Source organism: Onychostoma macrolepis, chromosome 11, assembly GCF_012432095.1.
Source record: "Onychostoma macrolepis isolate SWU-2019 chromosome 11, ASM1243209v1, whole genome shotgun sequence".
In the NCBI taxonomy this organism is placed as follows: domain Eukaryota; kingdom Metazoa; phylum Chordata; class Actinopteri; order Cypriniformes; family Cyprinidae; genus Onychostoma; species Onychostoma macrolepis.
The window spans coordinates 17,305,081-17,329,387 of record NC_081165.1 but is presented as its reverse complement, the minus strand read 5'-3'; the positions used below and the strand labels follow the sequence as shown (position 1 = coordinate 17,329,387).

The 24,307-nt window shown below is 38.7% G+C and overlaps 1 protein-coding gene across 6 annotated transcripts in view; it reads right to left on the bottom strand.

The window, feature by feature from the left end:
• The window catches only part of kaznb (kazrin, periplakin interacting protein b), a 180,150-nt gene that overhangs the window by 94,476 nt on the left and 61,367 nt on the right, over positions 1 to 24,307 (bottom strand). The window contains exon 1 of one of the 6 annotated variants that reach the window (XM_058791072.1): positions 17,605 to 17,736. The exons of the other annotated variants lie outside the window; for them this stretch is intronic. Within the exon in view, the coding sequence (XP_058647055.1) occupies positions 17,605 to 17,631 (27 nt within the window). The 5' untranslated portion in view covers positions 17,632 to 17,736. Of the gene's footprint in view, positions 1 to 17,604; positions 17,737 to 24,307 lie in introns of those variants that run through there. 6 annotated transcript variants of the gene reach the window in all.

Sequence of the window (24,307 nt, the reverse complement as noted above, 5' to 3'; positions counted from 1 at the left end):
CATCCTGTCCGGCTCCATCACCACCTGATTTGGAAACAGCACTGCTGCAAACCGCAATGGACTGCTGAGAGTAATACAAACGGCCCAACACATTACTGGAGGTGAGCTTCCCTCCCCCCAGGCCATCTACAAAATTCGTTGTGTGAGAAAATCCCAGAAGATAATCAAAGACCATAGCCACCCCACTCACAGTCTCCTCTCAGTACTGCCATCAGGGCCCGCACCAGTCGGCTGCGGGATAGCTTCTTCCCTCAGGTCATCAGACTGCTAAACTACATGCACTACACTGTTGCACAAATACATAATTAATATAACAATACAACATACATATACATTGTATATATAATGTGGGTATGCCTTCCATAAGTAAAATTCCTGGTGTTACGTTTATTATGTTTACGTATTGTATTGTCGATGCTAATGTCAGTACTGTCTGTGTATATATATGTATACTAATGTCAGTACTGTCTGTGTATATATATGTATACTAATGTCAGTACTGTCTGTGTATATATGTATACCTATTTATCTGTTTATATATATACACAACACTGTGCATCTAAAAAAAAAATCCAGAAATCACAATGTATGATTTTTTAACTATTTATTTGTATGATACAGCTGCAAATAAGTATTTGAACACCTGAGAAAATCAATGTTAATATTTGGTACAGTAGCCTTTGTTTGCAATTACAGAGGTCAAACGTTTCCTGTAGTTTTTCACCAGGTTTGCACACACTGCAGGAGGGATTTTGGCCTCCTCCACACAGATCTTCTCTAGATCAGTCAGGTTTCTGGCCTGTCGCTGAGAAACACAGAGTTTGAGCTCCCTCAAAGATTCTCTATTGGGTTTAGGTCTGGAGACTGGCTAGGCCACGCCAGAACCTTGATATGCTTCTTACAGAGCAACTCCTTGGTTATCCTGGCTGTGTGCTTGGTCATTGTCATGTTGGAAGACCCAGCCTCGACCCATCTTCAATGCTCTAACTGAGGGAAGGAGGTTGTTCCCCAAAATCTCGCAATACATGGCCCCGGTCATCCTCTCCTTAATACAGTGCAGTCGCCCTGTCCCATGTGCAGAAAAACACCCCCAAAGCATGATGCTACCACCCCATGCTTCACAGTAGGGATGGTGTTCTTGGGATGGTACTCATCATTCTTCTTCCTCCAAACACGTTTAGTGGAATTATGACCAAAAGTTCTATTTTGGTCTCATCTGACCACATGACTTTCTCCCATGACTCCTCTGGATCATCCAAATGGTCATTGGCAAACTTAAGTTGGGCCTGGACATGTGCTGGTTTAAGCAGGGGAACCTTCCGTGCCATGCATGATTTCAAACCATGACGCCTTAGTGTATTACCAACAGTAACCTTGGAAACGGTGGTCCCAGCTCTTTTCAGGTCATTGACCAGCTCCTCCCGTGTAGTTCTGGGCTGATTTCTCACCTTTCTTAGGATCATTGAGACCCCACGAGGTGAGATCTTGCATGGAGCCCCAGTCCGAGGGAGATTGACAGTCATGTTTAGCTTCTTCCATTTTCTAATGATTGCTCCAACAGTGGACCTTTTTCACCAAGCTGCTTGGCAATTTCCCGTAGCCCTTTCCAGCCTTGTGGAGGTGTACAATTTTGTCTCTAGTGTCTTTGGACAGCTCTTTGGTCTTGGCCATGTTAGTAGTTGGATTCTTACTGATTGTATGGGGTGGACAGGTGTCTTTATGCAGCTAACGACCTCAAACAGGTGCATCTAATTTAGGATAATAAATGGAGTGGAGGTGGACATTTTAAAGGCAGACTAACAGGTCTTTGAGGGTCAAAATTCTAGCTGATAGACAGGTGTTCAAATACTTATTTGCAGCTGTATCATACAAATAAATAGTTAAAAATCATACATTGTGATTTCTGGATTTTTTTTAGATTATGTCTCTCACAGTGGACATGCACCTACGATGACAATTTCAGACCCCTCCATGATTTCTAAGTGGGAGAATTTGCAAAATAGCAGGGTGTTCAAATACTTATTTTCCTCACTGTATGTGCAATGTCTGGAACACGCACCTAAGCTTTTCACCCATCATTTACTTGTAAGTTGAGTTGATTTTATATATATATATATATATATATATATACACATCCATATCCATAGACATGCTGCTGTGAGCATGTAAGAAATATAACATATGAAATAAATCTTATATATAACACATGAAATTACCCTGTAGCAGATCTATACAGGTGGAGCTGGGGAAGGTGAAGGGTTTCTAAAGTGTGCTACAGCTACAGCATGCACTAGCCGAGTATTTAAATGTTGAGCAGCAAGCTCATTGGCTGTTGATGTGAAAAGAAACCAATCAGCTGTGTCATTTAAATAACAATGTGATTATATCAGATTGAGTTAGAACTAGCCTGCACCATCTAGAGTTTCATTACAGAACTTTGTATTTCTTTTGAACTTTCTATTCATCAAAGAATTTTAAAAAATCTTCATCGTTTCCACAAAATTATTAAGCACAATTGTTTTTCAAAAAGTAAGAAATGTTTCTTGAACACCAAATCAGCATCTTTGTCATCACAGGAATAAATTACATTGTAAAATATATTAAAATAGAAAATAGTTGTTTCAATTTGTAATATTTCACAATATTATTGTTTTAATTATTTTTTGATCAAATAAATGCAGCCTCGATGCACATAAAAGGTTACAAACATTAAAAAGAAAAAAACGTACCTATCCCAAACATCCGGAACATGTACGTATATAAATATATACAAATGGTAGTATATGTACATATGTATATATGTATCCTGTCTCAAAAACAAAAATATGGATGAAAAAACCCCAAACAAAAAATGTTCACAAATTCTATTTTAAAAATTTAATTCACAAATTTTGCTTTCATTCATTAAACATGTAAATTAAACACGATAAGACTATACACAGCACTGAACATAAAAAGGACAGAAATATATACCCATATGAAAGTCATACAATTTTAACCACCATTACAACACATTTTTATGAGATTGGACTCCCAAGGAATTGACACCCATGAGTATCATAAAGGAGAGAATGTTCACAGGAATATCCACACAGCTCTGAGAGTCATTAGTGCAGCAGTTCAACTGGACTCAGGGTGAACGTTGTGTGTGAGTGGTATGAGCTACAAACTGGATATTTTTGGATTGAACTAGGACTACATTTGCTTCTTAATGATGGAAAAGCCCTATACGGACGGTAATTGTTCCTTATGTGGATGTCTATAAAAATAAATTTACATGGCACCTCAGTGATAAAACTCATTTGGCTGGCGATTTATTCATGGTATGAAGCATGTTCTGTGATCCTACAAACCTGGGAACGCACTGCTCACGTCGTCAGTCCCATAATTGTCTGCTGTAAATAAAATGTCATATGCTTGGAATAAATTCCTATTTAATAATATCCTATTTATTATTTGATTATGTAAATCTCCTGTTTAAAAATAGGAAAATAGACAAACTATAGTTGGAATGGTTTTGGTCTTGCACTTTATCTCTCAAATTGATGGATGCCATTAAAAATGTGGAGATTAGCAGAAATAAGTTAATACAACCTCTTATTTACATTTATTATTTATAAGGTAAACATAAAGCTGTTTGGTTTATATTTTTATGTATGCAATTGTATTTTAAAGATGTATTGCATACCTGTTGCTGCCATAATATTTACGTGCTTTTCTTCTGTTTCTCCTTATTGTTCTTAACAGCTCCCACTTGCTGTGGTGGAGCAGTTATGAAATAATGTTCTTGTACTTTACAGCATTTCAGTAATAACTATGCATGCTAACTATAGCTTTAGAATCACCTGTTACATGTGCTCAGCACGTTTTGTGAAGTTTTGATTTTTCCTTTAGGCTTTATAAGATTTGGGGTAAATTTGGACAGGCCCCTTTTCTAAATGACCCTGTTAAAGCTTCCCAAAGGGTAAATAATTTTTTTTGTTGTTGTTGTTGATAATTATTGGCCTAGAGAGTCCAGAGAATTGTACTGCAGTGTTTTTTTACAGTTTGAGTGAAAAACCTAGGACTAGTTTCTCAAAAGTAGGTTTTTTTTACATCTTCTCAATCATTTAACAAACGATTTGATTGGTTCTGGAGGCAAAGTTGTCTGGCATGTGGAGTTCTATTGTATGATACAAATATTGTGTGCATATGCAAAAAACCGTGTGACGTACAATCGTTTACGCCCTTGAAAAATGCAATATCGCCCCCCAGTGGCCGATTTCTGTCAAATTTCTCTCAGACCTTTGGGGCCATAAGCCGAACAGGCCCACCAAGTTTCATTCCTCTGTTAGCCTTGTCTAATAGGTGCTCAAATTCGATGGGCAATGGTGGCCATGTTTTCTGAGATACGCAAATGTCCTTGTAGACACTTGTGGTACTTTCGACCAAGACCTTGCACACCAATTTTCAAGGACAAATGGTTGCGCAGTTATAGCCATTTTTATGTTTTTTTCCAAGTGGCTGAGCTCCACGATTTTTTCCTGTGACCTCAGATTGATCTCTTACATAAGTGATCTGAGTTTGGCGAAGATATCTCATTCTGTTCAGGAGTCCTAGGCATTTTACTAAAAGTGCCCCTGCCCCTTTCAAACGTTTTGGTGCCCTGTTGCGACAGTGAGTCAAAAGTTCAACTTTTTAAAAATAATTATTAATATTCACTGTCCAGAGAATCTTTCTGCACGGGTTTGGTTCCAATCGGGTTAAAAACCTAGGACTAGTTCGCAAAAGTAGGTTTTTCAAAAAATACGTAATACCCGAAAAATTCGCTCACAATCAAATCTGCCGTGCGTTTTGTCCGGCATGAGCCAAGGATTAGGCTTATCGACGACAACAACATAAGACACGTGAGCCTGCGACTGACGGTTTAGGAGTTATGAGTGATTTTATACTTTTGATCGCTGTAGCCCGCCCTCAGGCCGATTAGGGTGAGCCTTGGTCACGTTGTAGGCAGTGTGAGTGCTATCATCCCTTCAAGTTCCAAGTCTCTATGACTTACGGTTTGGTCTGCACGATGAGTTTTACGTAGAGATCGCTGATCTATGACCATTCTTTGAATTACAGCGAAATGCAACAGTTACCAAACGATGTTCGGCAGTGGTCAAAAAGGATTTTAACAGTGAATTTTGAATTGATCCCCTCTTGTAAACTCAGAGATGTGGATTTGGATGGCAATTAAATTACCACACGACCTTGGTGTTTGTCAAAAAACAGTAGGTAATTCGGACGTGATTTTTAAATGCAGGTGGTGGTAGAAAAACACTGGGATTCTGGATTTGGATGGCAATAAAATCACAGAATAACCCCTGTAAAAGTTGAAATAGCTTACGTCCCCATGAGAAACCATTACCATTCGAATCAGGCTATAAACATTATCACCTGTTTTTCCCATATTCCATTTCTTTCAATACTAATGTTATTAGACGAATGCGTAAATGTCAGCGTGTTCAGCTTGTGTATGATATTTCAGATATAATTCAGTGCTAATTAAATTCACAATTTATATATGACTTTACAAATCCAGATGGGAATTTCAAACAATAATAAACAGATAAATCTGTGAAGATCTTTTCTTAGATTGCATGTTAACACTGGCAGCCCTAAAAATCCAAAGAGATTAAACAACCCAACTGAAGAATACATAAAAACCTGAATTTATTACAGAATGTAGACTAATTAAAAAACTATAATAACCTGTCATCAAGTGATTATTCAGTGCTGGCACATCCCCCGAGAGGACCCAACTGCATTTACTCTCTTGGGATGTCTACTTCTCTATTGAAAAACTTTCCAAATAGTTGTTATTCATTCGTTCGTTCGTTTGGTTGCAGCCGTAAATAGCATGTGATTAAGCAAGTGCACTTAAAGCAAGGTATTGATAAACGGCCACGACAAGAGGCTGGTCTGGTTAATTGAATATTGACTCGTGCCAGGTAAACTGGAATATTTGCTGTTTTGTTCTCAGAGAGAACAGGAGAGTTTGGTGAGCACAGCCAACTTTTTATGAGGCTCTTATCAGGGTGCTGTGTGAAAATCCTTCGACTGCCAACTCTGTTTCCTCACATGAGTCAATGTGTGTGTGAGGGGGCGTGAGAGGGCCGAGTACAGAGAGATCATGGGCATGTGTGAGGTCAAGGGCTCTTCCCACAGACTACTCTTACAACACTGAATTTATGTGCTAGCAGGGTGTCTAAAACCACAGGAAAGAGCAATATAATTTCCTGAGTTAGGACTTGAGCTTGCTGATGAAGAACAGGCTAAGCTTATGTACTTTCCTCACTCTTTCCTACAGGGTGGGTGTCCGGATGATGAAGATTTGTTGTTTTTGGGAGACAGAGGAAATGAAGGAACAATATCAATGACCATTTAAGAACTGATATACAGTATAGTATGGTAGTTGGCATGAAAGCTTTTTTCCCAACATCATGATTCTTTTTTTCACCATTTCTAAACATACTTTTACCTTCATAAATGGTCTGCAGAGTTACAATGTTCAAAACGACAAAGTAGTATGAAAGAATAGACAAAATGCTGTTTAAATAAGTTGTACTACAAAACCTCACTCCACAGGACACCAACTTCCCAAAAGTAATTCTTATCAAAGATAATGATATTAAACTGTACCGTTCAAAGGTTTTGGGGTCAGTAACTGCTTAATGTTTTTAAAGAATGCTTTTATGCTCACAAAAGCTGCGTTTGAAAAACAAATAGTAAAAACAGTAACACTGTAAAATATTAAAATGAAAGATAAATCTATTTTAATATATTTTAATATGTAATTTATTCCTGTGATGGCAAAGCTGAATTTTCGGCCACTCCACAATCCATCAGAAATCCTAATATGCTAATCTGCAGCTCAAGAAACATTTCTTATTATTATTGATGTTGAAAACAGTTGTTCTGCTTAATACTTTTGTGAAATCCGCAATACAACCTCAAAAGAACAGCATTTATTTAAAAAACATATTTTTTTTTGTAACAATGAGTCTCAATGTAAAACTGTCACTTTTGATTAATTTAATGCATTCTTGCTGAATATTTTTTTTAAACTGTAGTGTATCTAGAATCTAATTTAAACAAATAAAAAGACAACTGTAACTTTATATCTCACAATGTGACTCTGTATCTTTTTATTTCTATTTCTTTATTTTACACTTTATCTCAGAACTACCTTGGTGGAAATGGGCTCCCATATATCTCCCATATATCCCATATATAGGCAAAAAAGGGTACATTTTACACATAATTATACAGAAATGTGAGAGAAGTCAGTAAATTCAGCTCATTTTCCACAATAATCATGAGATGAATGCACCAGCACGTTTGTACTGAAACATTTGTGATTTCTGGAAACTAGGTCTCTAAAGCCTCTAAAAAGTTCCTGAAATTGCAAGTTGTGCAGCCAATCACTCATATAAGAATGGCAGTCACTTAAACTGTAATTACAGAGACACATTCCTTGCTCATGCAGAAGAAACACTGTGTGTTCTCTGCTCAGTTCATTTAGTAAAATGAACAGAAACCTCTAAATAATAAGGCTAGAGCATTGTGGGAGAGTGTGTAAATGTCATAACTGGGTAGATGAGAGTACATATTTCTGTGTGTTCAGGAGCATGTTTGTGTGTGTGTGTGAATGGCAGAACGCTGCGGTTGGCCTTTGGTTTGGTGGCCCAAGCACTGTAAGGGACAGAGGGGCATTGACGCAGAGCAGCGCCAGGGGCGGCAGACGGAAGCCAGCCCCTCATTCTTTATCTCTTATTGGGCTGAATGAATGTGCTGACTCCTAAAATAACAAATATAGAACAATGACAGAGCCCGAGGGCCTGGCACAGCCCTGTTACAGCCCCCTCTCCTGCCACTTATCAGTCAAACTAGTTACTGCATTCATCATTATTAATAGGGAGCAACAGGGCAAGATCTGGTCTCCGAAGAACTCCTGTGAAAGCTGCAAAGATGTGTAAATTATAAAAGTACAATGTCAGAGAGTTAAGGTGCAAATAATTAGGCCCAAAACCCAGTGAAGCGTACACCTCCCACACCACGTGCATAGCCTCACAGGGAAAGAAACATGCTGTTTCTCATTAAACTGCTGCTGCTCTGCTGCTGGTATAACCGTTAACACCCCACATCACCATGGAAATAAACAAGTTCATCTCCCAGGCAACGAAAAAGAAAACATATTAACTTGTATAATAAATGCAATTTGCGAACATTGAGAAGAAGGCTCTTTGCAATACAGTCAAATATATATAAATTTTCCTCGTCTGGGCTGATCTAACTGGTTTACAATTACAGCAAAGATGTTCACCAGCAAAACCAGTTGATGAAACTAACATGATCTAACAAGGTCATGCTAGTTAAGTTAGTTATGAGACCTGGCAAGAATAGCACGCCCACATTGCACACAAGCGATAGCAGAAAACTGCCAGTTCCAAACCTTACGCAACCTCAGGGAACTGGCAAAGTTTTCAAGATTTGAGTGGCTTCAAATGTAAAGTTTACTCACAAATCTTACATAATAGATAGACAGAGAGACAGATAGACAGATAGATAGATAGATAGAGTTGGGGGGGGGGGGAATTATTTGATCCCCTGCTGATTTTGTACATTTGCCCACTGACAAAGAAAAGATTAGTCTATAATTTTAATGGTAGGTTTATTTTAACAGTGTTAGACAGAATAACAACAAAAAATCCAGAAAGACACATTTCAAAAAATGTATAAATTTATTTGCATTTTAATGAGTCAAATAAGTATTTGACCCCTTCGCAAAACATGACTTAGTACTTGGTGTCGAAACCCTTGTTGGCAATCATAGAGGTCAGATGTTTCTTGTAGCTGGCCACCAGGTTTGTACACATGTCAGGAGGGATTTTGTCCCACTCCTCTTTGCAGATCCTCTCCAAGTCATTAAGATTTCGAGGCTGACGTTTGGCAACTCGAACCTTCAGCTCCCTCCACAGATTTTCTATGGGATTAAGGTCTGGAGACTGGCTAAGCCACTCCAGGACCTTAATGTGCTTCTTCTTGAGCCACTCCTTTGTTGCCTTGGCTGTGTGTTTTGGGTCATTGTCATGCTGGAATACCCATCCACGACCCATTTTCAATGCCTTGGCCCTGACGGTACATGGCCCCATCCATCGTCCCTTTGATGCGGTGCAGTTGTCCTGTCCCCTTAGCAGAAAAACACCCCCAAAGCATAATGTTTCCACCTCCATGTTTGATGGTGGGGATGGTGTTCTTGGGGTCATAGGCAGCATTCCTCCTCCTCCAAACACGGCGAGTTGAGTTGAGCCAAAGAGCTCGATTTTGGTCTCATCTGACCACAACACTTGCACCCAGTTCTCCTCTGAATCATTCAGATGTTCACTGGCAAACTTCAGACGGGCCGGTACATGTGCTTTCCTGAGCAGGGGGACCTTGCGGGCGCTGCAGGATCTCAGTCCTTCATGGCGTAGTGTGTTACCAATTGTTTTCTTGGTGACTATGGTCCCAGCTGCCTTGAGATCATTGACAAGATCCTCCTCACTGTTCAAATAAACCTACTATTAAAATTATAGACTGATCATTTCTTTGTCAGTGGGCAAACATGCAAAATCAGCAGGAGGTCAAATAATTTCCCCCCCACTGTAGATAGATTTCTGTTTCAAATAAATGCTTTTATTTACATTCTATTCATCAAATAGTTTGGGAAGAAATTATATTGTGGTTTCCACCAAAAAATAATAAATAAATGTTTCTTGAGCAGCAAATCAGAATTTTAGAATGATTTCTGAAGAATTATGTCACACTGAAGACTGGAGAAAAGGCTGCTGAAAATTCATCACTGGAATAAATTACATTTTAAAACATTAATTCGTCAGCGCTGATAGCCTAGTGGGCAGTGTGCCAACATAAAGTGTGGCAAAAAAGTATTTAGTCAGCCACCAATTGTGCAAGTTCTCCCACTTAAAAAGATGAGAGAGGCCTGTAATTTTCATCATAGGTATACCTCAACTATGAGAGACAAAATGAGAAAAAAAAATCCAGAAAATCACATTGTAGGATTTTTAAAGAATGAATTGGTAAATTCCTCGGTAAAATAAGAATTTGGTCACCTACAAACAAGCAAGATTTCTGGCTCTCACAGACCTGTAACAACTTCTTTAAGAGGCTCCTCTGTCCTCCACTCGTTACCTGTATTAATGGCATCTGTTTGAACTCGTTATCAGTATAAAAGACACCTGTCCACAACCTCAAACAGTCCAACTCCAAACTCCACCATGGCCAAGACCAAAGAGCTGTCAAAGGACACCAGAAACAAAATTGTAGACCTGCACCAGGCTGGGAAGACTGAATCTGCAATAGGTAAGCAGCTTGGTGTGAAGAAATCAACTGTGGGAGCAATTATTAGAAAATGGAAGACATACAAGACCACTGATAATCTCCCTCGATCTGGGGCTCCACGCAAGATCTCACCCCGACAAGAACTGTGAGCAAAAATCCCAGAACCACACGGGGGGACCTAGTGAATGACCTGCAGAGAGCTGGGACCAAAGTAACAAAGGCTACCATCAGCAACACACTGCGCCGCCAGGGACTCAAATCCTGCAGTGCCAGATGTGTCCCCCTGCTTAAGCCAGTACATGTCCGGGCCTGTCTGAAGTTTGCTAGAGAGCATTTGGATGTCATATGGTCAGATGAAACCAAAATAGAACTTTATGGTAAAAACTCAACTTGTCGTGTTTGGAGGAGAAAGAATGCTGAGTTGCATCCAAAGAACACCATACCTACTGTGAAGCATGGGGGTGGAAACATCATGCTTTGGGGCTGTTTTTCTGCAAAGGGACCAGGACGACTGATCCGTGTAAACGAAAGAATGAATCGTGAGATTTTGAGTGAAAACCTCCTTCCATCAGCAAGGGCATTGAAGATGAAACGTGGCTGGGTCTTTCAGCATGACAATGATCCCAAACACACCGCCCGGGCAACGAAGGAGTGGCTTTGTAAGAAGCATTTCAAGGTCCTGGAGTGGCCTAGCCAGTCTCCAGATCTCAACCCCATCGAAAATCTTTGGAGGGAGTTGAAAGTCCGTGTTGCCCAGCGACAGCCCCAAAACATTACTGCTCTAGAGGAGATCTGCATGGAGGAATGGGCCAAAATACCAGCAACAGTGTGTGAAGACTTACAGAAAACGTTTGACCTCTGTCATTGCCAACAAAGGGTATATAACAAAGTATTGAGATGAAATTTTGTTATTGACCAAATACTTATTTTCCACCATAATTTGCAAATAAATTATTTAAAAATCCTACAATGTGATTTTCTGTATTTTTTTTCCCTCATTTTGTCTCTCATAGTTGAGGTATACCTATGATGAAAATTACAGGTCTCTCTCATCTTTTTAAGTGGGAGAACTTGCACAATTGGTGGCTGACTAAATACTTTTTTGCCCCACTGTATGACGCCGTTGCATTACGAGCGTCCCACCCTTTCCTGATCCCACCCCCCTCTCTCTCCCACTTAACTTCTGGTCTCCTCTACACTGTCCTATCATCAAAAAGGCAATTAACGCCAAAAATAAAAATCTTTAAAATATATTAATTCAATATAATTATTTTCAATTGCAAAAAAAAATATTTCATATTTTTGTTGTCATTTTCATGTCATCTGTCTACGTGAGTAATTCTAAGCTAAATCAACCTGCAAGGACTAAGCTAAAAGTCAAAAGTCTGGCTAGGATCAGCGCAGATAGCTTTGCTGACATACAGCGTCATTGCACTATGGGTGTCCCGAGTACGAATCCCGGCTCAAAGACCTTTCCTGATCCCGCCCACCCCCTCTCCCACTTCGCTTCCTGTCAGCTCTACACTGTCCTATCGTAATGAAAGGAAAAAACGCCAAAGAAATAAATCTTAAAATCAAAAAATCTGGCTAGGCAATAATATGGTAAGGATTCGACACACCAGCAACCAAAACACAACATACCCGGGTGATTAGGGGTGGGCGATATGACCAAAATCTTATATCACAATATGACTAATTTTATATCACGATAATGATATATGCCACGATATAGTATTTTTTTTTCTTTTAAAAAGGTTTTTATGATATTAACATCTTTGATACCATAGAATTTTCATAATCCTTGTCACCAATGTCAATATCAAACTAATACAAGCCTAAAAATAGACAAAAAAAAAACAAAAACTCAAGCTCACTGAAAATAAATAAACAGTCAGTGATGAAATAGTATAAGAAACTAATTGCAAACAATAGGACAAAAAACTTAAATAAGAAACGCTACATACATTGTGTAAATTAATTAGTCTTCACTGTGTTAATTATATCTATCTATCTATGATAGGTATAATTAACACGTGTATTATGTATAGATTCTATACATATAGCTTATATATAAATATATCATTATTATTTTTTTATTATTATTTCTTCTTATTAAAGTTACAAAAGTGATTTAGTCAAGACCAGTGAGAGATTTTCTAGCAATGTGCTATGATTAATATGAATGGCAGACAGAACAAATATTGGACAGCTTCCCCTTTAAGACCGAAGTCCAGATCCAATATACTGTTGCATATGCGTTTTCTCTTTCAGCTGTTTCCTCTCTCTTAAGACCTAAATCGCTGTCTTTATGAGGATACTTGCCAAGACAGGGATTCTGACGCATATAAGTGTGCTTATGTAACCGTTCAAAGCCAATAAAGTGGCAAAAAAATGTTTTTTAAAATGCGCGGTCCTCTCACACAGAAACAGAGACAGCACAAGCATATAGCTCTGTTGTTTGTGTTTCAACGGCTTAAAATCAGTTGTTTTAAAACTGCAGTGCTTAAAAACGCATGCCCATGCTACAGATGTAGTCCCTCATTTAGGAACGAGCTCCTCGTTTTGTTCTGGTTGTTCTCCACCTGGTTCCGCCCCGTGGTGGTGTGTAAAGATCTCAGTCATCCAAATGATTAAAAAGTATTACCGTAAACAATGTATTTTGCGACACCACAAAATAAATGATAGAACATAATATGAAACGATAGACTTTTTATTTTGTCCATCCAATATATATCGTTATATCGCACAGCCCTACTGGTGATCAGTTCTGCTCTTTTCAGCAGGGAGGTGATCCATATCACAAGCAAACAACATCACAAACCCATTGACGCATTGAATGTAGCCCCTATGTCCTAGCAAGGCAACTTCAGCTCAAACACAGATAAATCCAGCGTAAATGAAGCCAGGCTATGTTGACTTAGATAAGAACTGGGAGTCTGACAGCAAGATAACAATCCATACCTCCCCAAAGCCCATCCAATAGAACCATCCGCTCCCACGTTCAACTCCAGTGCTAGTTCCCACTTCCACCAGCGTTCTAGATAGCGGCCTAATACCCTCACACTGCGGTGCCATTCCTCCATCCGCGATAACATGCGCTCTGAGTCGCGGTGCTGAGATGCTGAGGGCTCTGATGGGGATTACGATAAGATTTGGCTGGGAGGTTTGGAAAGGAGTGACAAGAAAGAAATGTTTTCTCTACCTTGAACCTGTTGGCTAGCTTGACTTTGAAGGGGCCAAGCCATTAAATCAAAAGCAAATCCATGTCAAAATGCTAAAACGTAGGCAAGAACTTTCTGTCTAGCTTGGATTTGTGGCACGCCACTTAAATATAATCAGACGATGGCGGGGCTTTAGCCGGAGATGAGATGCAGGTGACTGGTACAGTATAATGACACTATGGTGGCTATAGGGAGATTTAAAGATGATGGACTCGCCGGCATTATCCTCTCACTGTCAGGTCTAAGCAACAAGAGATGGCTATTACTGCCACTGCTGTGAGTAATTGCCTTTTTCTGAAAGACACTTAAACAAGCAGGTCTCAATGCTCTTATTTGGTTCGTTCTTAACACATGAAAAGTTTTTTAAACAAAGAGCGAATGGATTGAAAAGGATGGGCTTTCAAAACTTTTAATACTGTTGCTTGGGGGCAGTGCGAGCATGAATAAAACTCATTTATGGTTCAAAATCTGTTTGATTTCTTGTTTGCCCTGTGGCCGCTGCGACATTCAGAAATTTGAATAATGTGATTTTGATTATGAAGTGATGAGATTGTTTTGCAAGCAGCGGTAGCGGCGGTGAACAGGGCATGAATGGAATGTGTGTGTTCAAGGGGGTTTGTGGGTAATGATTTAGAGAAATGAGAACGCTCATGTCCCCCATTGCAATGATGATCTAATCATTACCTCTGAAAAGTATTGCTTTTCCGATTTAGGCATGTGAATAAATAGCCCCATTACCGCTCACTTGTGCTCACAGCAAACGACGCGTGAGAAAAGATCAATGAGTTGAAAGGGCTGGAGTGCATGACATGTGACTATTGCGAGCACTGCATTAGGACAGAGTTCATAGGAAAGAAAAATTGAGTTTGATGCAGTTAAACTAGATTTGCATTTCCTGGAGGAAATGCCATTGCTTGCAGGGAAGAAAAGAATTGCGTTATAGTTTTAGGTAACTCAGGCTTAAGGCTTCAATTCTGTGCAAATGAATTGCTGCTTTAGATTCTATTGTCATGACACTCAGTGGACTTGTTTTTCGGGAAAATCAGCACATGACAAATTAAGTTTAAAAAGATAAAAAATAAAAAATACAATTGCAATTCACTATGCAAACGGATGTGCAAGAGAAGACCAACAAGAATTCATTACCTAAATACATCAAGCCCAAAGTAGAAAATGTAACATCAGGGTTGTGCGCCAGTTGAAAACAAGGAGTCAGATAAATGTGATGGAAGGATGGGATGGATACTGTAGAACACTACATACAGATAGATAGAATGACAGAACAATATAACAACAAACCGATAGATAGATAGATAGATAGATAGATAGATAGATAGATAGATAGATAGATAGATAGATAAACAGAATGTTTGAGAAACATCAATCCTGTGCTGCCTTGCAACCACTGTAAAAAATAGTGTACTTATCATTCTTATAATATTGTTCTCTATATTGACTATAACAACAGCTTTTATATGCTTGGTAGCACATAAAAACTCCCTGCAGCTTTTGCACTAGGAGCACAATGAGGTAATTCATGTGTACCTGGAAAAGGCTGCAATGCAGCTAAAGCTAATGTGGACCTGCAGCTGTGAGTGAAACTGGGGGAGTAGCCCAGTGCTGCAGCCTTAATTCTTTTTGCCGTATTCTCTCCTCTTCAACATCACATTGCCTCTCTCTCCCCTGCCCCCTACTGGCCTTCTGCTCTCATTATACCCTCGCCAGGCCCTAGAGGGAGGACACGTTGTCATAACTCCGTGGATCAGGATTGTGTTTTGGTCTCTTTGTTGTGGCTCCCTCCCACCAATCACTGGCTCGAAGCCCCACGGACGCTGCCGTTTAACACAGACAGCGAGTGATGTGTGGCACATGGCGGCGCGAGGCGTGGAGGGGGAATGCGACGGTGTTGACACAGACGGTGCATGTCAGCGCTGCCCCCTTAGCACCGCCTGTGATGTCTAATTGATTTCCTCACTCTTTGAGCGGATGCAATTACAGACCTCGCTCAAAGAGACTGGCTCAGTGTGCTCTAACACGGAGGCAAGGGAGAGGGCGGCTGAAGGCTTTATTACTTACATAATACTGCAAGGCATGTCTAAAGAAATGCTGCCTAGTGTCAGTGGTCACTAGAATGTCTATAGACTCAAGCATAAAAACATGCTGGATGAAACTCAAAGAACCCAAGCCTCAAAAGGAGAAAAAAACATTTCCATTCAGACACTTTGAATGACACTTGAGCAAGGATATTCACCTCACGGTGTCACTTCTAGTCATTAAGTCAAGTGCATCAAGTTGTCTGACAGAGCATACATTTTTCATTTTATTTATTACATTTTTTCCCTGAGGTCAAGTTTTGATGTTAACAAAGTGTTTTATAGCAAAACAGTAATTTTCCCATGAATATTTTCCACTCTTTCCTCGACTCTAATTAAACGGTCAATTGCGTCCGTCTTTAAGAAAAGCCCTGTTTGCATGTGAAATGAGCAGTGTTACAGGGGTTTTTCAAAGTTTCCTAATGTTAAGACCACTACTGTCCCATTTGAACAATACACTTTTCAAAATATAACAGGTGTATATTTTCATTTATGAAGTGCAATTTATGTAAGGGGAGTTAGGATGATTCTAAGGGCCCAATGATGGGGCGGGGGCCCCGAGGGGAACGCGATTTCTACCAAGGGGGATTCCCCCGGAATGCGATTTTCCAAGGGGAATGCGATCTGTACAGACGGGGACACCAACCAATCAACCCCCACACCCATCTCCACCACCACCCCACCCTGGACCGCGATATGTACGGATGGGGACACCATCCAACATACATAAATATATACACTCACACCCATATACATACAGTGGGTAAAATAAATATTGAACACGTCACCATTTTTCTCAGTAAATATATTTCTAAAGGTGCGTTGACATGAAATTTTCACCAGATGTCGGTAACAATCCAAGTAATCCAAACATAATAAGAAAACAATACAAATAAGTTCAGAAATGAAGTTCTGTGTTAGGGATGTAACGGTACCATAATGTAGTGTAGTGATTGTAGTGACCATAATGATCACGGTTATCAGTATTATCACGGTATTATTAAAATGTTCAAAAAGTACAGACACATAAATCCCTTCACCAAGTTTTATATTTAAAAATCAACAGACAACAAATAAAATAACTTTGTTTGCATAATCACTAAAACAATAACATTACCAATGATTTCGGATTTTAAATGACAACTTGACTGACAACAGTTTAATAGCATGTTCAAATATTTAATGTAAATGTTCAAATAAAGCTTTGAAAAAGTTTCATATAAAGGTAAACCTCACATTTCAGCCTTTAAATAAAGAAAAGGTTTAAGTCAAAATTATAATTGATTAATAAATGGTTATATGTATTTTATCTGCTCCATGAATAATTCTAAATAACTTATCTGAATTGTTTAAATGTGTAGAATCCACATAAGCTTGTTTTTCCTCAACCAGTCAAAATTTAAATCAGGGCATGCAAATTTGGTCCGTTTTTGGCTAGACAGAAACTGCACACAGGCTGAATGTAAATATAAGTCTCTGTAAATCCACTCTCTGACAGCAGGTGGCGCTTATGGAAAAGCTGAATACAGCTGTTTCCGTAAACTCTGTGGTCAAAGCAGTATTGCAATTAAGAACACTTCCTTTAGGTATTACATGGAGCGAAGATGAAAACAAAATGCCATCGAATCGTTTCTGAAGACAGTCAGAACCTTCAGAGGTACATCCATATAGGGCTGTCGCGATAACCGCAATATTGCAATACCGCGCTATTGATGAGCATAACCGCAGAGGAATGCAACAACCGCAGCAACCGCGATATTTCAGTGTTTTCTTTTTTGTAAGGTTGTGCCCTTCTTGTTTTACACTTCGTGCATGTGTACTGAATATTACTAATGATAACAATGTGTATCATGCTGATTTGCACTTAAGCCTAAACAGACAGCGAATGAGAGAGAGAGAGAGATCGACTGATCGCGTGCGATTACCTGCGTCTGTCCTTCAGGCCGAGTCATTTGTGAAAACAGGTTGTCATGTCCAAGGAAAGTGAAATAGCATCAACGCTCTGCTGGTCAGCTGAGCCTTTAAAAGTGGCGCTCAAAGTTAAAATGATTTCAACAGCGTGTTTCATTACAAATCTCTGAATGAATCAGCGCTTTTGAACGTGTAGTTGAATGAACGGATTAAAGGCTCACTCAAAGACAGTCCCTTGACGCCACCTTGAGGCAAAACAATGAAGCTGCACTGACGTCTAGAACACGCAGGTGAAATATCAACAGAAAAAGTATCTTGTCAGTCAGATTCGAGGATCAGAACTAACTGTTATATATATATATATATATATATATATATATATATATATATAGGCTAACAATATACTAATGATCTTATCGTCAGGTTTAAGTTTAGTTATGTGGACCGTTATTTTGTCATTCTCTTCTGTTTACTTCACTTCCTCTTTCAACGCGATTTAGTTTCGGTTTTATTGGTTTCTGAATATGACCTCCTTACATCGTAATATGCGCGGTAATACCGCATACCGCGCTATTGAGCCACTCAAAATTACCGCAAGGGAAATTCCTTAACCGCGACAGCCCTACATCCATATAATTAATTCATTAATACATTAATTTGTATAATTCCCTTAGCACTCTTTTAAAACCTACCAGCTTTTCCACCGTGTTTTCACTCAAAACAAAACTAAGTTACTCTGCTGCTGTGCACACGTGAGACTGTTACTGAAAACTGTGCTTTATGCTGGACAGTATTATTTATCATGAGATGTTCAAATCGCGGTAAGCGAATACAGTTTTAGTGATAATTAAAAAATGAAACCGTGGGGAATTTTATCATGATTTATCGTCAAACCAGTAATTGTTACATCCCTATTCTGTGTAATAAAGTGGAATGACACAGGGAAAAAGTATTGAACACATGAAGAAAGGGAGGTGCAAAAAGGCATGGAAAGCCAAGACAATCTATCTGTAATTAGAAAGCAATCCTGCCCCTTGTTAGTGGAAATTAATATTAGTTGGTTCAGTCCCAACTAATGGCCTATAAAAAGGTGTCTCATGACCAACGTGTCACACAAGAAACATTTCATGATTTGTAAAAGCAAAGAGCTTTCTCAAGACCTTCGCAACGTTATTGTTGCAAAACTTACTGATGGCATTGGTTACAGAAGGATTTCTGTACTTCTGAATTTTCCAGTGAGCAGTGTTAGGGCCATAATCCGGAAGTGGAAAGAACATCATTTCACCATAAACCGGCCATGACCAGGTGCTCCACGCAAGATTTCTGACAGAGGAGTAAAAAGAATTATCAGAAGAGTTGTCCAAGAGCCAAGGATCACTCAAGGAGAGCTTCAGAAAGACCTGGAATTAGCATGTATAATTGTTTCAAAGAAAACAATTAAGTAATGCACTCAACCGCCGTGGCCTGTATGCACGCTCACCATGCAAGGCTCTATTGCTAAAGAAAAAGCATGTTGAAGCTCATTTAAAGTTTGCTGCACAACATTTAGACAAGCCTATGAAATACTGGCAGAATATAGTCTGGTCAGATGAGACAAAAAATTTTACTCTTTGGATGCCATAATACACACCATGTTTGGAGGTAAAATGGCACTGCACATCACCCCAAAACATCATGGTGTAGCACTGGCAAAATTCATATAGTTGAAGGAAGGATGAATGGAGAAATGCACCGAGACATTCTTGGTAAAAATCTGCTGCCATCTACCACGATGATGAAGATAAAATGAGGGTAGACATTTCAGCGAGACAATGATCCCAAACACACAGCCAATGAAACTCTCAATTGGTTTCAGAGAAAGAAAGTAAAGATGCTAGAATGGCAGTCTTCCTGACTTGAATCCAATAGAAAATTTATGGAAAGAAATAAAGATCAGAGTTCATAGAAGAGACCCATGGAACCTTCAGGATTTGAAGACTGTTTGTGTGGAAGAATGAGCCAAAATCACACCTGAGCAATGCATACGACTAGTTTCTCCATACAGGAGGCGTATTGAAGCTGTCATTACCAACAAAGGCTTTTGTATTAAATCAATTTCAGTAAGCGTGTTCAATACTTTTTACCTGGGTCATTCCATTTTATTATACAGAACTTAATTTCTGAATTTATTTGTATTGTTTTCTTTGTATGTATGAATTACTTGGGTTGTAATCGACATCTGGTGAACATTTCATGTCAACAGCACCTTTAGAAACATATTTAATGAGAAAAATGGTGACGTGTTCAATACTTATTTTACCCGCTGTATGTGATTTTTTTTCTTAATTTTTCTTACAAATCTGTCAAAATATTCCAAGATGTAAACTCAGAATTCTGAGAAAAAAATTCTGAATCACAAGATATAAACTCATAATTGAGAGATGTCAATTAAGAATCACAAGCAATAAAGTTAGAAGAATTCTGAGTTTCTCTCTCCCACTGCCTTTTTTTCTCCAAAATTCTTTCAGAATTCTTAGGGATATAAACTTATAATTAAACTTATAACCGAATTGCGGGATAAAAAGTCACTATTACCTTTTTTATTGTTCTATACCATGTCGGAAACCGGCTTCCATACTAATTTCTAACTGGAAAAAAAATTCTGAGACAGCTTTAGACTCTGTAAACAGCACAAACAAGTCAGATGCTGCCATCAGATTTGGTGATGTTTGTGAGTGGGGTTTTGGATAAAGGATATGTGATTGTGAGGATAAGTGTGGTCTAACTCAGACAGGAATTAGCCACATGGCACCTTTCAAACCCTTTCCATTTCCTCTAGAATCTATGGGAATGAGGGAGCAACACTGCCAGCGGTCTTAGTCACCTTGCTCCCTTCTGTCTGCAGACTTTGTATGGCTCAGCATTCTAATCAGACCCTGAGGGCACAGCAAAAAAAAATAAAAATGCTGAGCAGCTCTGCAGGTCTAGCACTTGCTTTCCTCACCCTAACTCAGAAATTAGCCACCTCCGTGCTTCTGCTAACCTGAGAACATAAGCTACAAATATAAATGTCAGTAACAATGCACCAAGACGTTCTACATCTACACCTTAGCCTTTTTGTCCCATACTGTCTCACTTATCAAAAGCAGCCTATGTAGAATATATCGATGTGAAGACCATTTATTGCTCTTGTCAGGGCTGGTCGCTAATGATAAATGTCAATTGCTTTGTATATATCTCAGAGGATATTTGCGATGATCACCCTCCCTTCAGTTCTGGTTCATGTAAGACTGATTCGGTGCAGCCTCCCTGTTCCCAGAAGTGATCAATCTTGGGGCCGCCAAAAATGTTAGCGTGTTACATGATTTATAGCATTTTACGCCTTATTTATTGCATGATCAACTCGCATTCCGGAAACACCTTGTGAGGAGACTGCAGTGGGAGGGAAAAAATTACTGATGTGTCATTTGTGACAGAAAAATTCCCATAACATTTCATATCTCAGCATTACTGTATGTCACTCAACCCCAGATGATTATGGGATCTAATAAACAGAGGCAGCAAGAACCAACATGAGATTATATGCCAAGCTTCTGGTGCAAAGATCTCCTGTAACTTCAAGCAAATTGATGAATTGCTTGACAAGACAAATGCAATAATGACACAGAATCTAGAATGTAGAATCACTCAAATGTTGCCATATAGATTAAAGGTTTCATTTGCAATGGCCTTTCTTTGAAAGTCAAGAAAACCAAAAGGTAACTAGTCTTCCTGAAAATGTCATGGCCTCTGAGGAACAGTCAAGAAAGTTCAAGATCAGGGCTGTCATGCCGGTCACGGCGATAATGCAAATATCAAAACGTCTGATCATCATACCAGACTGACTCTGGCATATTTTTCAAAGCAAGTTTTGTAGATTTGAATTCTGGTGGAATGAAATTCACCAAACAAAGCAGCCCAAAGAGTTCTGCATTTACATTCATGGGGAGATGGTGCCATAGGCTTTAATTAAAACAGATTGTTAAACACATCCTGTCACTTTTACCAGCGAGTGGGAACCACGCACCAACACCCTCATTCTTGGGACCCATTTACTGATTCCCCTCTCGGTGTGACAGCTGACAGACTGTGCAGAATGGAGGTGGAAAGTTAGGGCTGATCAGTTGAATCAATAGGAGAAACACAGAGCATGTGTGTGAATTATAGTATCAAGCCTGTCGCTGTCAATCCAATATAATGACACAGAGCAGACAGAGCAGCACACCTGTGTGGGTGGAGGTGGTGCTGACACTGATCTCATTATTTTATCTTTCTAGTTATGAAATCAACTGGAAGATGTAGGTCTGATTTACAAACTGATGTTGTACCAAAATATATATTTAAAAAACCATCTGTCCTAATAAATTAGGGCTTTCAAATGATTAATCGCGATTAATCGCATACAAAATAAAAGTTTTCGTTTGCATAATATATGTGTGTGTTCTGTGTATATTTATTATGTATATAAATGCACACGCATACAGTATATATTTTGAAAATATTTACGTGTATGTACATATCTATATGTATATTCGTATAATTTATATCATAAATAAATATATTTAATATATAAACATAACATATTTTTCTGAATTATATACATGTGTATTTATATGTACATAATAAATATACACAGCACATATACATGTATTATGTAAACAAAAACTTTTATTTTGGATGCGATAAATCGTTTGACAGTGCAAATTTATTTTTTGTCCTCCCACTTGTCATTGTCAATTCCTCCTGCTCAACTCCATTACAAATAAATCTGATCTTAATGCAAAAAGTTTTACATTAATAATTTAACATAATCATGAAATGGAATGATGGAAATTGTGACACTAAAAATGAAAATCTAGAAATATAAGAACCACTTTGCCAGTTAAAACTTTGCATTATTATTTTATGGTTTTCTATTAAACAGTATACAAGTTTATACAACAGTTCTTTCTGGTCCTCGAATCTCAATGTGTCAAAATGTGGCGCTTGGTGATTATTCACACAAACCCTCGTCAGTTATGTCTTAAGTGAATGTAATCAGTTGAGAATGAAAATACGTGTGTTAAATAATCCTGATTACAATATTGACCAAAATAATCGTGATTATGATCTTTGCCATAATCAAGCAGCCCTACTCAACGTTCCTTCATTACTAGTTCTAAAGTGACATTAGAACACAAATTAGTAACAAGGGCTTGGGCTCAGCTGTTAAACTGTCAACTTGAGATTTGAATCTGTGGTGGAAGGAATTAGTTCTGCACAAAAGAGGGTTTGTGGGGTTGTTGTTTCTTCTGTATTTACACATTCGTGCCGTCGAACTGTTGTATAAATGCAATATCACACTTGTAGGAGTGCAATATGGCTGCATATCGGCACACTGTGATTACCTGTGGCAACGTGCCTATACTGCCGTATCACAGCCATGCCGATATACAGCCATATCGCACTGCTACTCCTGTGATATTGCTCATACATATAATTTTTTTTCCTGACAAAATCAATATAATGCAATATTTCTATCTTCTGAATGAAAGCGTTTCCATATTCCAAGCTTACCTGCTGCACTGGATGTGCGAGTCGTGAAAATTATGAAAATAAATCTAGGAATTATTTGATTGTTGGATTTTAAATCAGCAGGGATGAGGTATCAAAAGTAACTAAGCTGTTTTATGGATGGTAACTGTAACATTATTACTGAAATCTTATTAGTAATTAGTTACACTACTAGTTACTGCAAAAAGTAATATTATTACAGTAACTAGTAACTAGTGCCCAACACTGGTCACACCATAGGACACAGTCCAATTTTTATTTGTCAACTACCCATGTGCACATTATATCACAGACAATTGAACTAATAAAATTGTATGAATCAAGCTGAAACCTCAACAAATGTGATTAGGATGGCAAACACTGTTGCATCACATAAGAGCAGACCTGAGCTGTGTCTTTGGGCCCTAGTGTTTTAGTCCTGCCGCTTTAATGTTTATCTTCAGACAGCATCAAGGTAAGTCTGGAATTGATTTCATTTCCTCTGAGACATTAGATTATTGGACAAAAGGTCAAGTACAGTGGGATTACATAACCTAGTTGGAAAATCAATAGATTCAGAAACATTTGAAATGAATTCGTTTAAAGTAATATCATGCTTGTATAATCAGTGACCTTGGCATTTCACTTTTTCCCCATATTAATTAAGCCCAGACCCAGTGAGGTTAATTGACTTTAGACTAACATGACTATCATAATATTTTCATTTAATAAGATGCTGTCTGGAGACAAGCCTCTCTGGCAGATATTAGCTTCATGTAATGCGCTATATCGTGAAAGGAACCTTGTTAACGTTTGTTGTGGCTAGATAACAGACCGCATTACACAATACAGCTTGGGTGGTGAGCTAATGCCATCTTTCACATTAACAATCACATGCTCTACTCAGAAAAACTGTTGATCTGATTTTAACACCAGTGCAGTTTAAAAATCGACATCTGCCCTGCAACACAGACCATCTGCATCAGAATATAAACAACTCAATTTCTTGGACCAATGCGACCATCCAACAGGGAAAATGGTTATGTTTAGCCTGTTGATTCAGAGTATGGGGATTACTGTGCACTTTACCAATACTACAGTAAACAGGCTCGCCAAATGGATTACTTCTGCTCCTGAATCAAGCTTTACAACAGAAACTGCTTTCAA